We start from the raw sequence: 25,922 nt of genomic DNA on the forward strand, positions 1-25,922 counted from the left end.
CACTCTCACCGGACTCATACCAACATAAAGGTGTCCGACATCTCCTACCATACAAAGCTTCAAACGGTGCCATACCAATGCTCGAATGAAAACTATTGTTGTAGGTAAACTCAATCAAAGGTAAATAACAATCCCAAGCACCTCCCTTTTCCAAAACACAAGCCCTCAAAAGATCCTCCAGTGACTGAATCGTCCTCTCAGTCTGACCATCAGTCTGCGGATGATATGCAGAACTCAATCTCAGCTTAGTTCCCAAAGCCCTCTGCAAACCTTCCCAGAACTTCGATGTAAATCTAGGATCTCTGTCCGAAACAATACTCGACGGAATACCATGCAAACTTATAATTTTCTCAATATACAACTCAACTAATCTCTCTAACGGATAATCCATTCTGATCGGAATGAAATGAGCCGATTTTGTCAATCTGTCAACAATCACCCAAATAGCTTCAAAATTCTTAATTGTCCTCGGTAAACCAGAAACAAAATCCATACTGATACTATCCCACTTCCACTCTGGAATAGCCAACGGTTGCATTAGCCCAGACGGCTTCTGATGCTCAATCTTTGACTTCTGACAAGTCAAACAAGAATAAACAAAACTCGCAATTTCTCTTTTCATTCCCGACCACCAAAATAACTTTTTCAAATCATGATACATCTTCGTAGCCCCAGGATGAATACTCAGGCCACTACGATGTCCTTCCTCAAGAATACTCTTCTTAAGTTCGGTAACATCCGGAATACACACCCGATTACCAAATTTCAAAACACCATTCTCATCAACTCTGAATTCACCACCTTGACCTTGATTCACTAGAGTCAACTTATCAACCAAAAGCATATCGGATTTCTGACCCTCTCTAATCTCATCCAGAATACCACTCGTTAACTTCAACATTCCCAATTTAACACTATTGTGAGTACTCTCACACACCAAACTCAAGTCTCTAAACTGCTCAATTAAATCCAATTCCTTAACCATTAACATAGACATATGCAATGATTTCCGACTCAATGCATTAGCCACTATGTTTGCTTTACCCGGATGGTAATTCAAACCAAAGTCATAATCCTTCAGAAACTCTAACCATCTCCTCTGTCTCATATTCAGCTCTTTCTGATCAAACAAATACTTTAAACTTTTATGGTCACTGAAAACCTCAAATCTTGACCCGTACAAGTAATGCCTCCATAACTTCAGAACAAATACCACAGCTGCCAACTCCAAATCGTTTGTCGGATAGTTCCTCTCATGAACCTTCAGTTGTCTCGAAGCATAAGCTACAACCTGCTTATTCTGCATCAAAACACCACCCAAACCCAACAATGAAGCATCACAGTAAACCTCAAATGGTTCCGACGGACTTGGTAATATCAGAATAGGAGCAGTAGTTAACCTTCTCTTTAACTTTTGGAAACCTTCTTCACATTTTGAGTCCCAAACAAACGCTTGCCCCTTTCTAGTCAACATCGTCAACGGTAACGCCAACTTAGAAAATCCCTCAATGAATTTCCTATAATAACCTGCAAGTCCAAGAAAACTCCTTATCTCAGAAACTGACTTCGGAGCTTCCCACTTAGATACCGCTTCTATCTTAGAAGGATCAACAGCAACACCACCTCTTGAAACCACATGACCAAGAAAACTAACCCCTTCTAACCAAAATTCACACTTGGACAGTTTAGCAAATAACTTCTTTTCTCGTAGAACTCCTAAAACCACTCTCAAATGTTCAGCATGCTCTTCTTCAGATTTCGAATACACCAAAATATCGTCAATAAACACCACAACAAACTTGTCTAGGTACGGATGGAAAATCCTATTCATATACTCCATAAATACCCCAGGCGCATTAGTCACACCAAAAGGCATTACAGAATACTCATAATGTCCATACCTTGTTCTGAAAGCAGTCTTCTGAATATCCTCAGTTTTCACACGTATCTGATGATACCTCGATCTCAAATCTATTTTGCTGAACATACTCGCACCAACCAACTGATCCATCAAATCATCAATCCTCGGCAAAGGATACCGATTCTTGATCGTCACTTTATTCAGTTGCATGTAGTCCACACACAACCTCATAGTACCTTCTTTCTTCTTAACCAATAACACTGGTGCGCCCCACGGTGACACACTCGGACGAATAAATTTCTTATCCAACAGATCTTCCAGCTGACTCTTCAATTCAGTTAACTCAACAACAGACATACGGTACGGAGCCATCGATATCGGCCTAGTACCAGGTACCAAATCAATCGAGAACTCAACTTCACGCTCTGGCGGTAATTCATTCACTTCTTCAGGAAACACATCAGGAAAATCACACACCACGGCTAGATCGCAAATCACCAGTTTATCTTTAGCCTCCAAAGTCGCTAACAGCATAAACAACTCTGCCCCATCTGCTACTGCCTCATCATAGGGAGTGTAATACTTCGACAGCTCTGTGAACTTAGCAGCATACTCAGTAACAGACCGGTTGCCCTGCTTCAATTCTAAGAACTCTATCTCTTTCTTTCCTCTGACATCCTCTGGAAAGTACTTCCTCAGGAATCTCTCTCTAAACACCGCCCAAGTGATCTCAGCACTCCCAGCAGCTTCCAACTCAATGCGGGCAGCAACCCACCAATCATCTGCTTCCTCTGACAGCATATGCGTACCGAACCTGACCTTCTGGTTATCGGCACCCTCAGTCACTCGGAAGATCCTCTCGATCTCCTTCAACCACTTCTGAGCACCATCTGGATCGTATGCTCCCTTGAACATTGGAGGATTGTTCTTCTGGAACTCACTCAGTTGACGAGCAGCTTCCAATCCCACAACATTCGGATTCCCTCCAAGTACTCCAGCTAGCATACCCAGAGCCTCAGCAATCGCAGCATCGTCTCTACCTCTTCCAGCCATCTCTATTCTGAGTTAATCCAACAAGCTAAAACAATAAGTACTAATAGGGTTACACAACACCTATCACATACAGGGAAACAGAATAATTACGACTCGACTCGACCGACTATGCTCTGATACCACTAATGTAACACCCTTCTAAAATACCCCAATTTATTAATTAAAACAACAAAATATGAATCAGAGTAGATATGCAATTTCAGGGTGTCACACTTGACACTTCACACCATTCACCAAAATAACTCGTCATGCTCATTTATTAATCAAAATAAAACATTGCACAATTCGCAGCGGATAGAAATCTAACAACATGCAAACCATGTAACACATTACATGTAAAATCGTTCAACAACCAAAAATGAAAACAAAGTAAAACATCCCGTCCCGATGTTACATATACCAGAGCATGACCCACTAAGGAACTACACTAGACTCCAAGCACTAGCTTCTACTCAATCACTGCTCGTTACCTGAAACATAGTTGTAAGGGTGAGTTCCTCAATCGATATAATAAGCATTATAAAATATCATGTAATGCTAAGTAAATTAACACATTCATCACCCTAATCATATCACACATTCAGCAACGACAACTTAAACTCATAATCATACTCAACACAAACACAAAACACACGTATAATATTGGAATACATCCATTCATATTATACGCCTTACATACATTATGAAATGAGACTCCATGCATGCGGTACCGACTATTCGTGAACACATAGTTCAACCTCACCGATCAAACCCAGATACGGCTACCAAGCTCACTAGTCCCACTCATTTGAGACCTAGTGACTCACTCACTAATTCCTCACCATGGGAATTAGCTACCACCATAAAGGCTATGCTATGCACGCTAAATCACCTAGCATGCAAACATCAACGACAATCCACAATGGACGTATGCTCACACTCTAAGCCATAAACAGTCCATCCACAATTGCATACATAATAGATATATTCACAGCATTATGCATACCATCATACATCATCAGCATATTTATCACAAAATCCTATCATGTCATGCCAAATAATAAATCACAGTATTAACACACTCTACTAATACCTATACTGCTCAAAACCACGGGAAATGATCCCTACTATATCATACATGCAATATATCATTCACCAATATAGGCCAATCATCAAATATGTACACATAATTCCATTCCAAAACGTACACAATATTTAAATATCAATTTTTCACTTTTCAAACAGTGTTAACCTGTTAACGCATTTGGTTAACCTGTTAACGCAAGACAGAATACAATTTTTACAGTATTTCAACAGTGTTAACCGGTTAACGCCCTGGGTTAACCTGTTAACGCAAGACAGAATACAAATTTAACCGTTTTTCAACAGTGTTAACCGGTTAACGCCCTGGGTTAACCCGTTAACGCAAGACAGAATATAAATTTAACAGTTTTTCAACAGTGTTAACCTGTTAACGCCCTGGGTTAACCTGTTAACGCAAGACAGAATACGCTTTTTGGCAAATTATAACAGTGTTAACCCGTTAACGCATTTGGTTAACCTGTTAACGCAAGACAGAATACACTTTTTTAATTATCATAACAGTGTTAACCGGTTAACGCCTTGGGTTAACCGGTTAACGCAAGACAGAAAGTTGTTCGTGCGCTAACAACGAACAGAATGCAGAATTACCCGCATTTTTCGCTGTTGGAGGACTTCCGGACCTCCGATTTCGATTCCGTAAAAAGCTACACGTTCAGAAAATTACGACTCACCCAAATATAGATTCATTCACAGTTTTACCATAATTTATTCATCACAATTTCTAACCTTATTACATCTAATTCCTACGAATTTTCTTCAATTATAAACCCATATCTCATTCATCCATAAGTTTACAATTTGCAGCATTCATCATCCTAATTAGAGTCAATTCAATGGCTTATTACTACCCATTACATGTTAACCCATAATGCCCATTAAACGACGATAAACCCCCCTTACCTGAGTTCCTAGCAATTGATTCTTTGACCTTCAACAATCGTGAATTCTCCTCTTGAGCCCTAGCCTCTTCTTCTCCCTTTCTCAGTTTCTTCTCTTTTCTCCCAAAAATTACGTGTTCTCTGTTTTCACGTGTAAAAACCTTTTTGCTAAATGGGACTCTTTACTGATTCCAAAAATCGTTCCAATTCCAACTTTATTATTCCAATAATAATAATCCAATAATATTCCAATTATTTAATTAAATTAATAAATATATTAATAATAATATATATGAACGGTTTATCTTTTATTTTGAAAAATAATACCCTCTCATTCATATTATCATCATAATATACTATTAAACTTAAATTAAATAATTATCATATTTTATCGGGGTGTTACAATCTTCAGATCCTGCAACAAATTCATAAGCCAAACAACTTGACACACAGACAAAGCACCTACAATTTACTTGGCTTCACAGGTTGATAATGAAACCACTAGTTACTTCTTGGAGCAACAAGAGATAGGACCTCCCATATGCTTGAAGAAATATTCATAAGTACTTATTCTCTCAACTTTGTCTCCACACCAATCAGAATCTGAATAGCATATTAGTTATGATTCAGACTTAACACCATAAGGGAATACCACTTCATACCTAAGAGTCCATTTAATGTACCTTAATATCCTTACATCAACTTGTTAATGTGACCACTTTGGTTTGTTCATAAACCTACTCATCATTCCAATTGCATAACAAATGTCATGTTCGGTGTTACAAAGATATCTCAATGAGCCAACTAAATGTTTAAAAGTTATAGCATTTACATCATCACCCTCAATATCAGAATCCAACTTGTGATTCCTCTCAGCAGGTGTAATTGCAGTCTTGTAATTTGTCAGCTCAAATCTCTTCAGAAATTCAAGTTCATACTTCAGCTGATGCAAAATGATACCCTTCTCGAAGTACAAAATATCCATTCCTAGAAAATATACCATATTTCCCATATTAGTCGTCTCAAACTCATTCATCAACACCTTTTTGAACTTGACTAACTCATATGAATAACTTCCTATCATCAATGTGTCATCAACATAGAGACACACCAAAATCATATTGCCTTCAGAAGTGTGCTTGTCATAGCCCAATTTTGGCCCTCCCTTATTCATACCATTAAGTCCAATTTGTTTTAGGTTCTATAACATTCATGTTCATTTTTCAAAAAAATCATTTGAGTCGTGACAATATGACCATTGCATTAGCTCTCATCATGCATAATCATTCAATTAGGTCAATTGTTAATCCTTATTTTTAATTCAAAAGAAATAAGGGTCATTGGTTTAACCATTGATTTGGTTTGAATCTACCTTGTTATAACACAACTTAAGGTTGAAGTAAGCCAAAATTTTGAACCCGTCAATTTAAATTTCATTTCAAAAAGGAAAGTTGTTACCTCACCACATGTTTACACATGAACATCATTACAAGCTTTTTCCATTATAATCATTTAGAAAATTAGAACTTGATTTAGGTACATTTGGGATTTAATTTAATTTATTTCCTAAGTAACTAATATTTTTTCATCATGCATCATCATACATGAGCCATCGCCCAAGTAAATGTGTATTTGGGTCAAACTTAATCATTGAAGCGTGTTATCACACAGTTTTCACATTTGAGCAAATCAAGAGATGAAGTAATTTATCAAAGAGTGGTAATGATAGGATTCAAACATATTTAATTAAAATTCCAAGTTTGTTTACACCATTACATGTACATCATAACAAACCAAGCCATGACCAATCCATTTATGTTCCAAACCACATACATTTGCATTTACAAGTTGATTCCATAGTCCATTTCATATCTAACTTATAGGCCTAATATTAGTTTAATGTGATTTCTGTAACACCCTTCTAAAATACCCCAATAATTAATTAAAACAACAAAATATGAATCAGAGTAGATATGCAATTTCAGGGTGTCACACTTGACACTTCACACCATTCATCAAAATAACTTGTCATGCTCGTTTATTAATCAAATAAAACATTGCACAATTCGCAGCGGATAGAAATCTAACAACATGCAAACCATGTAACACATTACATGTAAAATTGTTCAACAACCAACAATGAAAACAAAGTAAACCATCCCGTCCCGATGTTACAAATACCAGAGCATGACTCACTAAGGAACTACACTAGACTCCAAGCACTAGCTTCTACTCAATCACTGCTCGTTACCTGAAACATAGTTGTAAGGGTGAGTTCCTCAATCGATATAATAAGCATTATAAAATATCATGTAATGCTAAGTAAATTAACACATTTCATCACCCTAATCATATCACACATTCAGCAACGACAACATCAACTCATAATCATACTCAACACAAACACAAAACACACGTATAATATTGGAATACATCCATTCATATTATACGCCATACATACATTATGAAATGAGACTCCATGCATGCGGTACCGACTATTCGTGAACACATAGTTCATCCTCACCGATCAAACCCAGATACGGCTACCAAGCTCACTAGTCCCACTCATTTGACACCTAGTGACTCACTCACTAATTCCTCACCATGGGAATTAGCTACCACCATAAAGGCTATGCTATGCACGCTAAATCACCTAGCATGCAAACATCAACGACAATCCACAATGGACATATGCTCACACTCTAAGCCATAAATAGTCCATCCACAATTGCATACATAATAGATATATTTACAGCATTATGCATACCATCATACATCATCAGCATATTTATCACAGAATCATATCATGTCATGCCAAATAATAAATCACAGTATTAGCACACTCTACTAATACCTATACTGCTCAAAACAACGGGAAATGATCCCTACTATATCATACATGCAATATATCATTCACCAATATAGGCCAATCATCAAATATGTACACATAATTCCATTCCAAAACGTACACAATATTTAAATATCAATTTTTCACTTTTCAAACAGTGTTAACCCGTTAACGCAAGACAGAATACAATTTTTACAGTATTTCAACAGTGTTAACCGGTTAACGCCCTGGGTTAACCCGTTAACGCAAGACAGAATACAAATTTAACAGTTTTTCAACAGTGTTAACCGGTTAACGCCCTGGGTTAACCTGTTAACGCAAGACAGAATGCAATTCTAACAGTATTTCAACAGTGTTAACCTGTTAACGCCCTGGGTTAACCCGTTAACGCAAGACAGAATACGCTTTTTGGCAAATTATAACAGTGTTAACCGGTTAACGCTCTGGGTTAACCTGTTAACGCAAGATAGAAATTAATTTTTTTAATTATCATCACAGTGTTAACCGGTTAACGCCCTGGATTAACCGGTTAACGCAAGACAGAAAGCTGTTCCTGCGCTAACAACGAACAGAATGCAGAATTACCCGCATTTTTCGCCGTTGGAGGACTTCCGGACCTCTGATTTCAATTCTGTAAAAAGCTACACGTCCAGAAAATTACGACTCATCCAAATATAGATTCATTCACAGTTTTAACGTAATTTATTCATCACAATTCAGGGTATTTATCAAAACCTAATTAGAGTCGATTCAATGGCTTATTACTACCCATTACATGTTAACCCATAATACCCATTAAACGACGATAAACCCCTCTTACCTGAGTTAATCCGGCAATTGATTCTTTGACCTTCAACAATCGTGAATTCTCCTCTTGAGCCCTAGCCTCTTCTTCTCCCTTTCTCAGTTTCTTCTCTTTTCTCCCAATTATTAAGTGTTCTCTGTTTTCACGTGTAAACAACCTTTTTACCAAATGGGACTCTTTACTGATTCCAAAAATCGTTCCAATTCCAACTTTATTATTCCAATAATAATAATCCAATAATATTCCAATTATTTAATTAAATTAATAAATATACTAATAATAATATATATGAATGGTTTATCTTTTATTTTGAAAAATAATACCCTCTCATTCATATTATCATCATAATATACTATTAAACTTAAATTAAATAATTATCATATTTTATCGGGGTGTTACAATTTCAAAATACAAAACCATAAGAATTTAAATTTCTTCATAGTGACTTCAACCACCTATCATTCATGCTAAGGTTTCCCTTTTGTACATCATCCATGTAACATCTTAAAGTAATCATATATCTAAGATGACTTAGCAATTAAAGCACCTAGTAGTTTGACAAGCTCATCAAATTTTGATTTCTCTTTTGAAACTTGCCACCTTCAAACCGTGAGGTTTCCATCCATCCATCCAAGCTTACACAGTTGCCTTCATAATCCATTTGTTTGTTTCATGCCCAAGCAACCTCAACAAATCTATCCAAGAAATACCATATTTACGAATACACAAATAAATAAGGGAAAAACTAGCCTCAAGATAGTGCATCAAGATGGAATGAAGGGTCCAAGTTGATTTTGGTTTTGACCAAATTTATTTATAGTGAAAAATAAGTTTTATAGCAGCTGGATCACTAAAGTTTCTAGAGCATTTTCATCTTAATAAACAAGTCTAAATAGTACTGCAGAATAAGAGTATTTAGTGCAGTAAAAGAGACCCTAAATGAAATCCAAATCAATCAAAAAGAAGGGTTAAATTACTGCAGTGAAATTCCATATCAATTGCAAAACAAACTAAAACAAAAACCAATACAGGATACTCGCTCCTTACCTCCACTCACACGAAAATCCCATATTTTATGGGATTTATTACACCTCATAAGCAACTCACTCTTTTTGGTTTTATCCTATCTAATTACTCACACACTTGAAAATAAAAAATAAAAAATCTTATTTCTTCAGCATACACACATACCGAAAAACACTCTCCCAAATTGTGTTATAAAACCAACACATTTTCTTATACAAAGCAGCATAGAAAAACTCTAGCGAAGCTCTGCTAAATCTTTTACTCAACCTCACCTAGAGCTCATTCTCAATCCTATTTTACCGAGTTTCAATTTGAAACTCAAAGTAAATAGAACTAAATCCCCTTTCAGTCATACACAATCAAGCAGCAACTGAATGAGGAATTTGGGACAGAAGCAAATTTTAACAAAAAGAAGAGAAAGATAATGGATCGAATTACCTGAAAAGATGTCTCCATAGAGTTTTCTTCTTTTTTGGTAGACCAACGCTTTTATCTTAAATATTTAGTGATTGTTGTTGAAATTTCAATTCCTCCATGTTCTCCGCTTGTAACTTTGATGGAAAAAAATGAAAATAAAAGAGGTATCAAGTTGTTTGGGATGGGGGTGTTATTGTGGTTTTTTGATGTGTTTGATTGCCTTTCTTGTCATTCTGTGATCAGTATTTTGATCTTAGCACATTTGATGTTGTAAGATTTAGGGTTTCTGAAAGGGGTTTTGGTTCGGTATGTTTCGAATCAAAGGGATATGTGGCTTTTCTGGAATGTTTTTGTTTGGGTTTTTGTTTATGTTCATCGAGATGATAGAGATGAGAGAGATCGAGTTTAACAAAAAGAAGGATGGATTTTGTTTTTTTTTGTTTGACATGTGTTGGGTGTCATACCCTAATTTTACCCCTAAGATTTCACATATCATATCATTTACATTTCAACTAAGATCACAAGCATGATATCCTTCTAACCTTCACCTCTTTGGGCTTGCCTTTGTGGAAGATCATAAAGCACCATATGTGTTTTTTTTACCTTTTTGTTTGATTGCATTATAACTTTGTTAACCTTATTCAAAATACAAAAATATGTGTTATTTCTTTTTTCTTATTGTACAAGGTAGAGACTTGCAATCAAAGGATTGATCTTGGTTTCTAAATTTGGTTTTTGATTTCCAAAGTCAAAGTTTGATCAACAAGTGGTCCACAAGAGCTTCTACTTCAAGACATAACCTATAATCTTAGGTCACATTCATGTCAAGCTTCATTCAACATCATTTTATTAAAAGAAGTTCAAATTTGGTGCATGTTTTCAAAGTTGATTCAAGTATGGTTCATGTGTTTATTTCCATGTCATCTCCATCCAATTTTCAATCAATTATTATGATTTTTCAAGGTACAATCAAGTTTCTTTCATTTGGTATTCAAGTGTTCATCATTGGGCCTTTGGATGCAAGAAATGGCAAGAAATCATAAGTTGGTACATGTTTGGTTGACCTAAAATCAAGTATGGCATGCCACTTGGTCCAAACACCATAACTCTCTCATTTCTCAATATTTTTGGAATCTACTTTGAGCGAAATGTCACATTTGAACTCCTCTAAAACTTTGCTTCAAGGGTAAAATATCAATTTTTCCTCTAAGCACATAAATTTTAGAATTTTCCAAGATACCCATGTGTGCATAAAAGTAGGCCCAAGACCTGGTCGACCTAATGCCTGACCAATAATTTTAGGTCACGACCCCAACTTTCCATCAATGCCATTTTCAACTAAAGCATTCTTTTGATTTGTTTCTTTTTTCATTTTACTTTTCACCATGAGGAGATCATTTGGCACAAAGAATATCTCAAAACACACGAGTGGATATCATTTGGCCTAAGCTCCGACATGGTACCTCAAACTTTGTTTCTTGGGTAAGTTTCAGGTCATGGAATTCATGTCAATCTTAAAATGGGACCACCTGCACATGTGTAACCTCTTTGTCAAAGTAAAACGCATCTGAACAAGTACAAAACGACTTGGTTTCATCATCAACTCACACATTTGATGCTTCATGTCACACAAATTACAAAACACAAAAACTTAACCCTAATTCACAAGAATTCAGATATATTTCACGTGTGTGAGCTCAACAATACTTTTCCTATAGATAGAGGGTTAAATTGCTTTCATTTTCTAGCTTGGATAGCCAAAGAAACCATGAAACCATTTGAACTTGATACCTCAAAAAAACTAGTTAACCATTTCTTTGATTCAAGCTCTTTTAGCTTCGTTTCTTCGCCTATAATCATTCATTGACATCCTCTGAAGCTAATTGAAGCATTCTCGTGGCTTGAAACTCCTTGGAATCAGATTTACAAATCCACCATTGTTGACCTCTGAAGCTTCAATTGAAAAGGTAGATATGAGATAAATTTTTGAGCAAACAAGTTACCAGTGTGTTCATATTGATTCATTGATCAAAAGCCCTCAACTATGCTAAATTTATATTGCGTATTAGTCATTGAATTTTACTTTGAAGAACTAGGGTTCTACGTGCTCTTGAGCAAATTGGCTCTGCTCAGAGCCAATCAATGACTCTGATGCAAAGATACATGAACGATGAAGTGTTAGGCACTTGAATCCATGCTTGATTATGGCTAAAAACACGAGTTCATTAAGCTTGCAAAATAAACTCAAGGTTGATCATATTTCCTTCACGTGTTTGAAAAAATAGTCGTTGGTGCCATATTTCAAATATTCCTTTTCTTTATTTTCATTTTATTTTCTTTTTCTTTTTCTTGTTTTCTTTTGATTGATTTTTAATTCATTTTGATCCAAGCTTTTTACAGAAATTGCATAAAAATAGTTTGCATTACATATATATTTTTTCATAATTTTAAAAATTATCTATGCATTTTATTGACATTTTCCTTTATTTTTCATTTAATTTTTATTTTCCATTTTATTTTTGATCAGTTTCAAACATTTTTACATTCAAATTTTGAGATTCACTTATTCATATTTTTCTTGACTTCTCATAATTTTCTCAATCACTTATTTTACATTTTGATACCTCTTTGTGACTTTTCATCTAATTTTCATTTTAAATCAAATTTAAAAATCATTTTAATTTGCCTTTTAATTCATTTTTGTTTGATTTTTGGTTGACTTCTGTTTGTCTTGAGAAGTTACTTGGTTGATTAATACTTCACCACTTCCAATTATTATATAAATGGTCCCTGGGTTACATGAACCTTCATCATTTCAAACATGTTGATTAAATGACCATTTGATCATTTTTGACGCTTTGGACTAACGATAGGTTTATCCTTTGGTGTATCATATGTTTGGGTATTTGGACTTGATGATAGACAATCCCTTTTGACGACTTGAGCTTATTTTCTAGTCTTTCCTCATCTTCATCTCTCTTCTTCTTTTATTTTTAGCTATCATGTTGCATTGTTTTAGGAGAATAATTTTGTATCACTCCTCTAACATGTTTGACACATAAATTGTTATTGATCGGTCTTAGATAGGTACGACTTCTACATAAGTCCACTTACAATTGCTTAACATAACACTAAATTATTCCGATTCGATTGAATTCTCATTAACACTAACATTGACATATTAATTGTGCTAACACCTAACTTTACATCTATACTCTTTACATTTATGTCATTTGCATTCCTACCTTTTACTTTTTTCCTTTTATTGCTTTCTTTTTTCAAAAAAACAAAGACATTATAAAATGACTAAAATCTTAAAAAGCTTTAATCAGATATTATGGACTTTGTGTTACCATCCCTTGCTTGAGGAGTATTTTAGGCTTTGGACCTTAGGACTTAGTGCTTTCCCCTTACTTGGAGTATATCTGATACTTTGTGATTTATTTGAGACCTTGTGATTCATCTAGTCCCCTTTAATCTTCAATTCAAGACTTGGATGTTTCCCTGTGGCTTTGTGGATTTGTTGTTTATCTGGATCTTTTGATAATCATCTGCTCATGTGCTTTTTTTTCCATCTTGTGGCTCAATCCAAAGGGAAAGGAATGCTGGTTTTGACCAATGTCAAATACTTGCTCCATCTTATGGTTAGTACACTTGCACGCATAAAGGCTTTCTCTTAGGATGCCTTACAATGAAACCTTTTATTTCATGTCATTTACTTCATACTTTAGGATAATCTCTTCATCTCCCTCCCACTTCTTTAATTTTTAAAACTTCTCCCTATTTCAAAAACCTCTTATTTTCAAACTTCACACCTTTCTTAATAAACATTTACTTTGTCAAGTGATCCAGAAAATCTTTTTTTCTCAATAAATGCTAACACAATTAAGCATACTTAAACTCTTTTTTTCAAACTTCTAAAAAAGACAAACCTCATCAAATTTCTTTTTGTGCCTTTGTGCACTTTCCTTTAAGAACCTTTTCTTAAAAGATTAGATATTATTCTATTCTTATAGTGATGCAAACCACTATACTTCTACAATATATTGAGAAATGATTTACATTTTCCACTTGAATGTTGGGACGTGCTTGTTAGAAAGTCCAAGTAAAAGTTCTCTATATCAGGATGATGCAAATACTCATTTTCTCATACTTGTGGATAGTAAGCTGAGTTTTCTACTCAAATACGACAAAATGTCTTTTCAAATTAAAATCAATCAACAAACAACCCAACTTTTTTATAAACACTGATTTGTAAGTGGTTCCTATAGAGTACCATAGATGTGATGGGTGATAATACCTTCCCATATCATGAACAACCCATGTATCCAGATTTCTCTTTTGTTTTACCTTTTGTGGGTTTTGTTCGATCTTTTTCTCTTTCTCTTTGGAACAATAAAGTGCAGCGACGACTCTTGCTTTTCTGAGTTAAGTTTATGAATATCTTAATCTCAAAATTTTCCTGCCGCGGTATTGGGTTTTCGATTTCATCAGTTATATGTGGGCTTTTATTTCTTGATTCTCATGGCCAAAATTCAGAAGAGTAAATGTAGAGAGGGTTGTTTAAGAAGATGCAATTTGAGATTAGGGTTGTCTAAGTTGTTTTTGTCTCTGTGTCACTTGGTTCGAATCCGGTTGGGTTAAGCCTGACCCAATTTTGCTTTAACCCTTGCTCTAGTGGGCTTGGGCTGACTTGCTTCTTGGGTTTCAATACCCCTACTAGTGCATGTCCCCCTCCTTTTGTGTTAACCCATTTTTCTTGCTATATTTGTTCTTTTAATTAATATTCTAAAAGCATATAATAAAAACAAAAACAAAAAAAATCAAATACTTTATTAAATTAATTAGAAACATTTTGAGTTTTTTGTATAATATTTATTTTTCTCATTTTTATTCTACTAAAATAAAGTAAAGAATTATTATTGGAGATATGCATTAGGGTTTTGTTTCAATCAATTACATATTTTTAAAATCCTTTTAGAATTAATCTTAACCCATAACTTGAGTTGTTTGATCCTTGATTGAGTATGTCTTTACTCGCATGTTTTTGTTTGCTACTTGTTAATTGTATGGATGCTTGTATGTCATATTTTGATTGCATGATTTATTTAATTTTGTACGAAGACACTTTATTGTTAAACAAGACATGCGTGCATAACAAAATCAACTTTTTTAAATAAGAACAAATACTTGATTAACATCAAGTTTGTAAGTTTTCAAAAATCTGACTCTTTAAACCATTCTTCCTGATTCATTCAAACGAAAATTCAAACCTCGATCAAAATCGAGTGTGTTTTCTTAATCAAATTCATTTACTTTTTATTTTTTTACAAATAAAATGGATGAAAAGGAAATGGTGGTTAAACCCTCTCCTTCCCTAAATGGTTGGGCAATGTTGTAGAGCTTTATGTCTGAACATTCATCCTCCATATTAAAACACAATAATCACTTGAATTAAGTTGGTTCTCCTATAGGAGGAAAAGAAGGATGGGTGTAAACCATATCCCTTCATGATTATTTGGACAATGTTGTAGAGCTCTTTGTATGAATAATCGCCTTCCGTTAAATGAACCTCAACTCAATTGTCACACAATTTTTTTATAATCAACTAAGAAGAAAAAGGAAAGATGGTTTAGAATTTCCCTTTCTCCAAATATTTGGGCAATGTTGTAGAGCTCTATGTCCGAATACTCGTCTTCCATTTAAAAGATACTTAACACATCAAACCTACCTTTTTCTGCCTTAGTGCAATGTCAAACCCTTTTCATAAACAAAAGGTGTTACTGTCTTGATACAATGAAAAACAAAGCCTCATCCACATATGTTGGATTTGAGACAAGTGACGTTTTCTAGTGAATGTTTGTTGGTGTAAGCCCTAGAGGCCAATGCTTTTGGTACTTGTGTCGAATTATTTATTAATAATAAAAGGCTTTTTCTTTATTACGTTTGTTTAATAAAGTCCCTAGAATAGCTAGTCTATTTAAATGTATCAAGTATGACTTAATCATGAGATCACATTAAATATAAGGACACTATTCTTAAAGTATCCGTAGTCGAGCTTTAGTGTGAAGTGGGATAACATTAAAGCATTAAGACTATTATGTTTGTAGACTGATGATCACATCTCATGGATCATGGATAAGGAGTTATCAAGTCTTAAACATGGGTATGAATATTAGGAGTAATATTTATACCGGATTGACCCGCTATGAGAATACTATATAGAAAGTTATGCAAAGTGTCATAAGTTATTCTCATGGTGATAATGGTGTATACCACTCTTCGACCTGAAACCACTATGGACCCTAGATGTAGAGTCGAGTGCTTTATTGCTGATCAAACGTTGTCCGTAACTGGATAACCATAAAGACAGTTGATGGGTACTCCACGAAGCATGCTGAGGGACATGAGTGACCTAGATGGAATTTGCCCATCCTGCATAAAAGGATAAATGTCTATGGGCCCAATATTGAACTGGACAAGGATGACACGGTTTATGCCTTGTATTCAATATAGACATAAGGGCAAAATGGTAATTATACACATAAGTATTATCACAGAAGGAATTGTCAGATCACTTGACATTTTCGTCTCTTGGGTAGCAGTGATGTGTTGCTAGATACCGCTCACTATTTATTATGTTAAATACATGATTTAATATAATTGTCAATGCCACGAGAACCTATAGGGTCACATACAAAGGACTGATTGATGAGAGATAGAGTAACTAAGGAATACCATAAGGTATGGTGCCCTTAAGTGAATTATAGAACATCGTGAGGTACGGTGTACTTGAGTAGAATACGAAATATGGTAAGGTACCATGGGCTTAAGTAATTTTGGGCATATTATAAGATATGGGCCAAAATACACTTAAGTGAGCCTTTTAGCTTGAAGCCCACACAAGTGGTTCTATAAATAGAACCCTTGTGCAGAAGCATTAATTGCGGTTGCATTATTTTCGTTTTCTCTCTCACTCTCTCTCTCTCTCTCTCTCACTCAAAGCCTTCATTCGTACCAGCTAGCACTGAGATTGAAGGAACCCGTTCGTGTGGACTGAGTAGAGACGTTGTCATCGTTCAACGTTCGTAATCGCTTCGTGGATCTGCATCAAAGGTTTTGATCGTCACAAGAGATCTGCACCAAAGGTTTCAATCGTCACAAGAGGTAAATATTCTATCACTGATCATGACCATTCGTAAGGATCTCTAAAGGAGAAAATTTTAATTTCCGCTGCGTTTTGGACCGCAATTCTCCATCAATGTTGATATGTAGAAATCCATTCAATGTGATGCAACATCTGCTCCTCTAATACTGTTTTGGGTAAGTAGTTTTTCTGTTCGATTGCGGCAATAACTTTCGCTAAAATCGATCAACAAACAAATACTTTCTATCCAGAACTACGTATCCCTGAGTTCTCCATCGCACCCGAAGATACGTAGGAGCGATACCCGCAATCTTATCAGGCCTATTAATAAAAAACCTTTTGTGATTTCCTTTATTTTTCTTTTTAATCTTTTTACCATTCGAAGAAACACAATTAACATAAGCTAACATTCAATCGCAAATATAACTAAAAGGTTCCCGTTGAGTATAACGGACGTGAGGGATGCCAATACCTTCCCTTTGCATAATCGAATCTCAAACTTGTATTTGGTTGCGGCGACCATTTTCTTTTTAAAAGGTTTTATTGATATTTTTCCTTTCTTTCTTTTAGGAATAAATAAAGTTTGGTGGCGACTATGTTCAAACACATTCACTCGAGCGTGTGATGCCCTTCGCGAAAGATCATATTTTTTGAGGTATGACAATGTTGAACATAAACGCCATACTCCATCTCATATTTTTTGAATCCTTGGAGCTAAGAAAAAGAATAAAAATTTCAGATTCCTAGCTCTAGGAGCTTGTGTAAGTGCGTACAACGCTTTATGTAACCTGTACACCATCCCTTCATGATTCTTTTTTATAAATCCAGAAGATTGTGACACATATACCTCTTCTTGCAATGGACAAATCATAAAGGCATATTTCACATCCATATGTATCAGATGCCAATTTTTATTAGCAGCTATAGAAGTCACCAATTTGATTGTTTCACGTATAGCTACAGGTGCAAACACTTAAAAGTAATCCAATCCAGGTGTCTGTATAAATCCTCTTACTACTAACCTTGCTTTGTGTTTTCCAATTGATCCACCTGACTTTAACTTCACCTTGAAAACCCATCTGACGTTGATGGCTTTCTTCACCTCTTGAAGCTAAGTCAACCCCAAAGTCTTGTTTCTTTCTATAGCCTCAAGTTCTTTTTCCATGGCCTTCAACCACACTTTCTTCTTAAGAGATTCTTAAGTACTAATTGGTTCAGAGTCTAATAACATGGAACACTTAATGACTTCTCCCTCTAAGTCTACTTCAGTATCTTGTAACATGTCAAACTCTGCAAATCTCCTTGGTATTTGTTTGATTCTTTGTGGCTTCTAAACTTGTTCAAAATCTTCTTCAGATACTGGAACAATATCATATGCTTAACCACCTCCAGAAGTTGGACCATTTTCAGAGGTTCCAACTTCAGAAGTTTGACCTCCTCTAGAGTCTTGATCACCATAGTCTGGATCATCATCAGAATTTGGATCAAAATCATATTCACCTTCAGACTCAGACTCACCTTCAGAGTTACCTTTAGAATCATCTTCTGATTATAACTCATCTTCAGAACCTTCGGATTCTGAAGTATCTTCAAAAGTTAACTCAGGTGTTAACACTACACTAGAGTTGGATTGAGACTTACTCAAATCTAAATTCCTGATTCCTTCATAATGACGTCTCTGTTGACTTCAACCTTATTAGTGACTAGACAATAAAGCTTATACGCACATGTACTGTGGTACCCAATTAGCAACATTACTTTGCTCCTATCATCCAACTTCTTTCTAGTAGCACCTGGAACATGTTTGTAACAAACATAACCAAATACCATGAAATGACTCACACTTTGCTTATCAGCAGTCCACTTCCCAAAATGAACAATTTCCTTCAGATTCTTTGTTAGACACCTATTGAGCACATATTCTGCATTGGCAACAACTTCTCCTAACAAGGTGTGAAGCATGGTTTTCTCCTTCAGCATGCTCCATGTCATATCAAGCAAAGTTCGATTTCTTATATCAACAAGACCATTGTGTCGAGGAGTGTATGGAGCAGTCACCTTATGCTCAATTCCATTCTTCTCACATAACTTTGCGAACTCTATAGAGTTATACTCACCTCCACCATCAGTTATGATAAATTTTAGCTTCTGACCGCTCTATTTTTACGCATTCACCTTGAACTTCTAAAACTCAGCAAACAACTCATGCTTAAACTTGATGAGTGCTACCCATGTCATTCTTGTGAACTCATCCACAAACGACACAGAGTATTTGTTTCCTCCAAGTTAATGTACTTCAAATGGTCCAGAAATGTCATAATGTACTACTCTAAAAGCATGTTTTGCTCTTGGGGCTACTTCTGATGCAAATGACAATCTATGTTGCTTTCCTTTCATGCATATCTCACATGACTTCTCAAGCTTAATAATCTTGGGAATTCCATATACCAGCTTCTTATAATTCAAATTCCCTAAGCTTTTCAAATTAAGACGTCTCAATCTCTTGTACCATAACTCATTCTCACCTTCAGAGCCTTCTACACTTAGGCATTTAGTTTTAGTTGTCTCCACACTCACCTTGAATGTTCTGTTGCTTCCATGCTCATATTGCATAATCAGCTTCTGATCAGAATCATATAACTTCAAGAGATTGTTCTTCATAGTATCTGAGAAACCTTTCTCAATGAGTTGACCTGCACTTATGAGATTTCTCTTCAGGCCAGAAAAATATCAAACATCCTTGATCAGAATATTTTTACCATTCTTCACCTTTGACTTTGGCATTTCTTATTCCTTCAGCATTGAGGTATTTACCATCAACACATTTGATCTTTTTCCTCTTTCTAGAGTGAAATTCAACCAGCCATTTTTTGTTTTCAATTAGGTGATTTTGAGTAACCATTGTCCATATACAACCAGTCTACCAAATACGCACCATTAGATTCAGAATCCATCAATAACACAGGTTCATCATCAGAATCTCTTCTGGCCATGTTTGCTTCTTATGATTTCCTTTCCTTGTTTGACCAACAGTCAACAACAAAGTGGCCAAACTTCTTATAATAGTAGCATTAAAACTTTTTCTTGTCAAACTTCTCCTTTCCATTATGATGTTTCTTCTCATCAGGATTGGAGGTTTCTAACTTCTGAAAACCATCACCATGTCTCTTCTTGGCTTCTAACCAAGACTGCTTCTGACTCTTCTTCCCAAAAGACACATTTAAATCCTGTTCTACCTCTCTTTCAGAGGTTCTCTCAGTCAGACGTGACTCTTGTGCCTCTAGATTGCTATGCAGCTCTTCAATCCTCATGGTGCTTAGGTCTTTAGAATGTTCAATTGCTACAACAATGTAATCAAATTGAGGAGTAATAGATCTTAGTACCTTCTCAATGATTACTTGTTATGACAAAGGTTCTCCACAAGATTTCATCTCATTGGTGATCAGAATCACTCTAGAGATGTAATCAGTTATCTTCTCACTGTCCTTCATGTTGAGACTCTCATACTATTTACGTAGAGACTGAAGTTTCACCTTTTTCACTGATGCATCACCGTCGTAGCACCATACTAGTGTGTTATACGTAACCTTCATCGTGGTTGAATCAACGATTTTCTCAAACACGTCCGCATCCACACACTGATGGATTTAGAATAACGCCTTTTGATCTTTCTTCCTCATTTCTATTTACGCGTTTGTCTATGCTTTCGTCACATCCGCTGCAATCAGAATATAATCGTCGTTGACGAGATCAAGAACGTCTTGAGCGCCAAACAACACACACATTTGAATTGACCATCGATTCCAATTCTTCCCATCAAACACCGAAAGCTTTGTATTCGAGTTACCGTTTTCGCCGTTCATCTTCAATTTTGTGCATTGAAACTGACACATATATATCACCAAACACTTGTGTCTCCTAATCCCGCAAAATCAAGAAATGCGGTTTTGTTATGATTCTGATCATGAATTCAACGCGAATTCAAGAAACAAAATCAATCACACATGCCTTACTGTCCACTCGTGTTTCCTTGAGAATCATCCATGTGAATCTAATCGGAGCTCTAGATACCAATTATTGGTGCACAAGGTTGAAGATGAAGATAACGAAGATGGAGAGAGAAAAAGTGTGTGTATGTATGTGTGTGTATGTGTGTGTGTGTGTGTGAGAGAGAGAGAGAGAGACAGAGAGAGAGAGAGAGAGAATATATCTAGCTAACTTTTTGAGAGAAACTCTATTAATTGCATTATGAAATTTTGTTACACGTTTGATTTATATACACAAACAAAAATGTCACGCAGGCAAAATTCTAACCTACACTAGCTAGGTTAAGCTTAATAAAACTAATACTACAATCTAGAAGCTAAACACCACTTATGGGACAACCACATAAGAAGCTTCTGCTTCTGATTAACAATACTATTTTTGAATATGAATTACTTCTAATACTACTTACTAATTTATTTTTCTTTTCTAGATCTACCAACAATGCAAATGAAAAAGCATAAAAATACATGAAAAAGTAAAAAAAATAAACAAAAGACACGATTGAATACAAACAAACATTTCACACTTTTTATAGATTTTAATTTATTTTTGTTTTTCATATCTATTAACAATGTAAATGAAAATACAAAAAACACATGAATAAATAAAAAAATAAAACAAAAAATAAATAAATACAAATGAGTACAAACAAATGAAACAACTAAGTTAAAAAATCTCAGATAAATCTAACTCATTTTATTTTTTAAAGTATGTTATATATAAAGTAGACATAATAATTGTATGTAACTTTTTTTAAATTACCAAAATAATAGAGTATTTTTACACTTTTTATGCATATTAAAAATTATTTATAATATTTTAATATACATAATTATTTTATATGATTATTATACTAAATCTTTATTGGTGTATAACTATATACAATATTATCTTTTAGTTTAGTATTTTACAACATATTCAATCAATTTATTTATTATTAAAAATAATAATTAATCTATTTTTAAATTTTAATAAAATTAAATTTTTATTTAATCAATTTAAATAATATTCAATAGTGGTGTACACAACTAATTTTTCATCTTACGAGTTACTATAAAAATTTACCTAGTTTATTTTAATTAACAATTGTTTTTATTGGAGACACAACACTCTTATTTTAGGTATCAAAATTTCTCATTTTTTTCACAAGTCATTGTCAACAAAATATCTATTTTATTTTAATTAATAATTTTATTTATTTAAGATACAAAAATATTATTTAAAATATTAAAATTTAACTTTTTTTCTTCTTCTTTATTTCACGAGTCTATTTTCTTTTTGTATAATTATTTAATACAATTAAATTTGTATTAATATTGATAATTTTACAGTGAAGTAATCTATTTTAAATTTATATATTTTTAAATACAAGTATTAAATAAAGTAATCAATAAAAAAAGACTACCCACAAAAGTCAATAAAAGAATAATATTGTTATTAAACAAATATTTAGAGGACTCCTACTTTAACTTCTCCAAATCAGCTTAAAAAAATTAAAAATATAAATCTTATTATTTTCATCTAACGATCAAGAATGATTATTACCATTACAAATTTTCCAAATATAAAAAAATGAATCATACGGTTAAGAGAGTAAGATGAAAAAATAAAAGGGAATTTATCCATCAGCGTGTTCTATTCTTCAAAGCCACACGATGCTGAGAAGAAAGCCATAGAAAATCAAAGTTAAGATTGAAAACAAAGAAGAACTTGAAAAAGCTCGTCATCGTAACGCCTCCATCACCGCCGCTAACACCACCACAACCACCACTGGCACTTCTACTCTCCTTCGTCAACTCAATTGTGTAAAAGATCCATCTTCCAAAGCGAATCACATCGGCCGCTAATCTTAATCTCTCCCCAATTCGCTCCCTTTATCTACCCTCTTCCGAAAAGGATTGGTTGCATCATTTGCAATTGGTTTATCCAGATATTACGAGTGAGTTTCACACCATCATCGAATGGTTTCAACACAATCAGAAGATGTATTTCTAGAACAATCACATACCGTGCAAAAAGTGAGTGATCGTTTAATTGAATTAGGCTATTTTATCTTGGAGGCGACGCAGTAGTTCGATTGTTTTGCATATTTTTAGACAGTGTCGCAAAACGTCTTAAAGAGAGTGAAATGTTCCGCGACTCATCCCGCTAACTTCTTATGTGGCTGATTTTCAAAATTGTGAAATAATATGCCTTTAGTATAAAAAAACTAACACGAATTCTCTCAGTAACGACGAACGAACTAGGATAAGCCCACAATGAGATTCGGTCACCCTCGACGTTCAAGTTGTAGTATGAAGAAGCGTCCTCAGCGGCGGACCGAGTCCAAGTACTCTGGAAGGGGGCGCCAAAGAGGGTGAGAGCCCGGTTACGCTCGGACCCTGTCGTACCACGAGGCGCTGTCGGCGAGTCGGGTTGTTTAGAAATGCAACCTGAATCGAATGATAAATTCCTTCAAAGGCTAAATATTGACGAGAGATCAATAACAAATAAATAATGCTTGAAATTGTTGGGAAGGAACCAGATGAGCGTCGACGATGTGTCTCAATTGGATGTGGAACGATTTGTGTCAGTTCGTCAATGAACTCGAGGCAACGAAAAACCATAACCTAAGCATAACGTTTTGAGTTGATTTTTTACACCAACCTATCTCCCAACAAATAGGAGGCAGATTCCAAGTTTGTCCTCATTTCAACTCTGATTCCCCGGTCTGGACCGCTCATGATCGGGTTCGGACAGTCCGTTCAAGGGGCAAAAGCAACAGAAGCATGACCTACGCAACGAACTTTGATCAGAATTTTTGCAATGGACATCTCTCCCAACAAATAGACAGTGATTGTAAAATTTGGTCTCATTCAGACGATTCCCCGATGTATTTCGATTTTTCGGGGGTCAGACGTTCTAGAGGCGGATGCAATTATGACTAACTTGGTTGTCCTCATTAGTGTAAACATAATTTTAATTAAATATTATTTTATTTATTTATATAATCTATTGTTTTAAAAAAACACAATACACGTTGACGATATATAAATTGACACCATTATTGAAAGTTTATACACTGCTACTAATTGATTTGACAACAACATATACATACGTCAATTTAATTGACACCAAATAGATTTGAAAATTTCTTAAACCTAAATTATTTTGGGAATAAAAATGAACACCTAGATTATTTAGATAAATTATTTTTAAAAGGCAATAAAATAATAATAATAATAATGTAATTAAATAAAATATTTAGAGGACTCCTACTTTAACTTCTCCAAATCAACTTTAAATAAATTAAAAATATAAACCTTGTTATTTTCATCTAACGGTCAAGAGAGTAAGATGAAAAAATAAAAAGGGAATCTATACACTAGCGTGTTCTGTTCTTCAAAGCCACAAGATGCTGAGAAGAAAGCCATCGAAAATCGAAGTTAAGATCGAAGACAAAGAAGAACTCGAAGAAGCTCGCCGTCGTAACACCACCATCACCGCCGCCAACACCACCACAACCACCACTGGCGCTGCTACTCTCCTCCGTCAATTCGATCGTGCAGAAGATCCATCTTCCAAAGGGAATCGCATCGGCCTCTAATCCTAAACTCTTTCCAATCCGCTCCCTCTCTCTACCCTCTTCCGAAATGGAAGTCGAAGTGAAGCTTCGTCTCGCAAACGCAGAAGCTCATCGCCGCGTCACCACCTTGCTCTCTCCCTTCCACGTCGTAACCCACCGCCAACACAACCTCTTCTTCGATGGCGCCGCATCTGAACTCTCTTCCCGCCGCGCCATTCTTCGTCTCCGATTCTACGGTAACGACGAACAGTGTGTTGTTTCGCTCAAAGCAAAGGCGGTACTTGTCGACGGTGTGAGTCGCGTTGAAGAAGACGAAGAAGATTTGGATCCGAAGGTTGGTCGTGAATGTGTTCCTGAACCGGGGAAGCTGGGTTTGTTGGAGTCGAGGATTCTGAAAAGGGTGAAGGAGGAATTTGGGGTGGTGGGTGAAAATGGGTTTTTAGGTTTAGGAGGTTTTCGGAATGTGAGGAATGTTTATGATTGGAAAGGGTTGAAATTGGAAGTGGATGAGACTGATTTTGATTTTGGAACTTTGTATGAGATCGAGTGTGAGAGTGCTGATCCTGAAGAAGCTAAACGCATTCTCGAGGAGTTTTTGAAGGAGAAAGAAATTGATTATTCATACTCAGTGGCTTCCAAATTCGCAATTTTTCGATCTGGGAAATTGCCATAGTGAGTGAATTTTCTATTGTTTTTAATTGAGTTGAATTGAACTGGTTTATAAATTATGCTTATGTAGTTGAGTTGAATTTTCGTATCCCTTTGTACTTAATTGCCCTGAAGCTGTTTGTTAAAATTCCGCCACGGTTATAACACTGCTATTTGAGAACAACGGTTTGTTAATTCACTATTTAAGATTATTGATTCAATAGTATATTTTTGACAGATACACCTTCATTTTATTGTTAAGCTAGTGACCATCTTTGGTAACCTGCTTCATACAGCTGTTTAAGTTTTATAAAAGCATGCCCAAGTTGAGATGAATCACTTGTTATTGTTGCTTAAGAATATCAGGGTTGAGTTTCTCTATGGTTTGACTTAGAGAATTAGATAGTTTTGTTTCTACACATGGGGCAAGGGTATGACTAGAGTGTATGATAGAGTGTTAGAACTTGATAAGAACTTAAGCAAAAAAATCAATTTGAAATAGCCTAAGTAGTTAGATTTATACTGCAGAGTGTAATAGCATTAC

General features: G+C 35.1%; 1 protein-coding gene across 1 annotated transcript; it reads left to right on the forward strand.

Annotated features, from left to right (window-relative positions):
- Positions 1-24,503: 24,503 nt before the first annotated feature.
- On the forward strand, positions 24,504-25,615 carry LOC127073468 (triphosphate tunnel metalloenzyme 3). Its single transcript, XM_051014622.1, has one exon. The coding sequence runs from the start codon at positions 24,798-24,800 to the stop codon at positions 25,401-25,403; it is 606 nt and encodes a 201-aa protein (XP_050870579.1). The 5' UTR covers positions 24,504-24,797; the 3' UTR covers positions 25,404-25,615.
- Positions 25,616-25,922: the final 307 nt, after the last annotated feature.

This window comes from Lathyrus oleraceus, chromosome 4 (genome assembly GCF_024323335.1).
Source record: "Lathyrus oleraceus cultivar Zhongwan6 chromosome 4, CAAS_Psat_ZW6_1.0, whole genome shotgun sequence".
Taxonomy (NCBI): domain Eukaryota; kingdom Viridiplantae; phylum Streptophyta; class Magnoliopsida; order Fabales; family Fabaceae; genus Lathyrus; species Lathyrus oleraceus.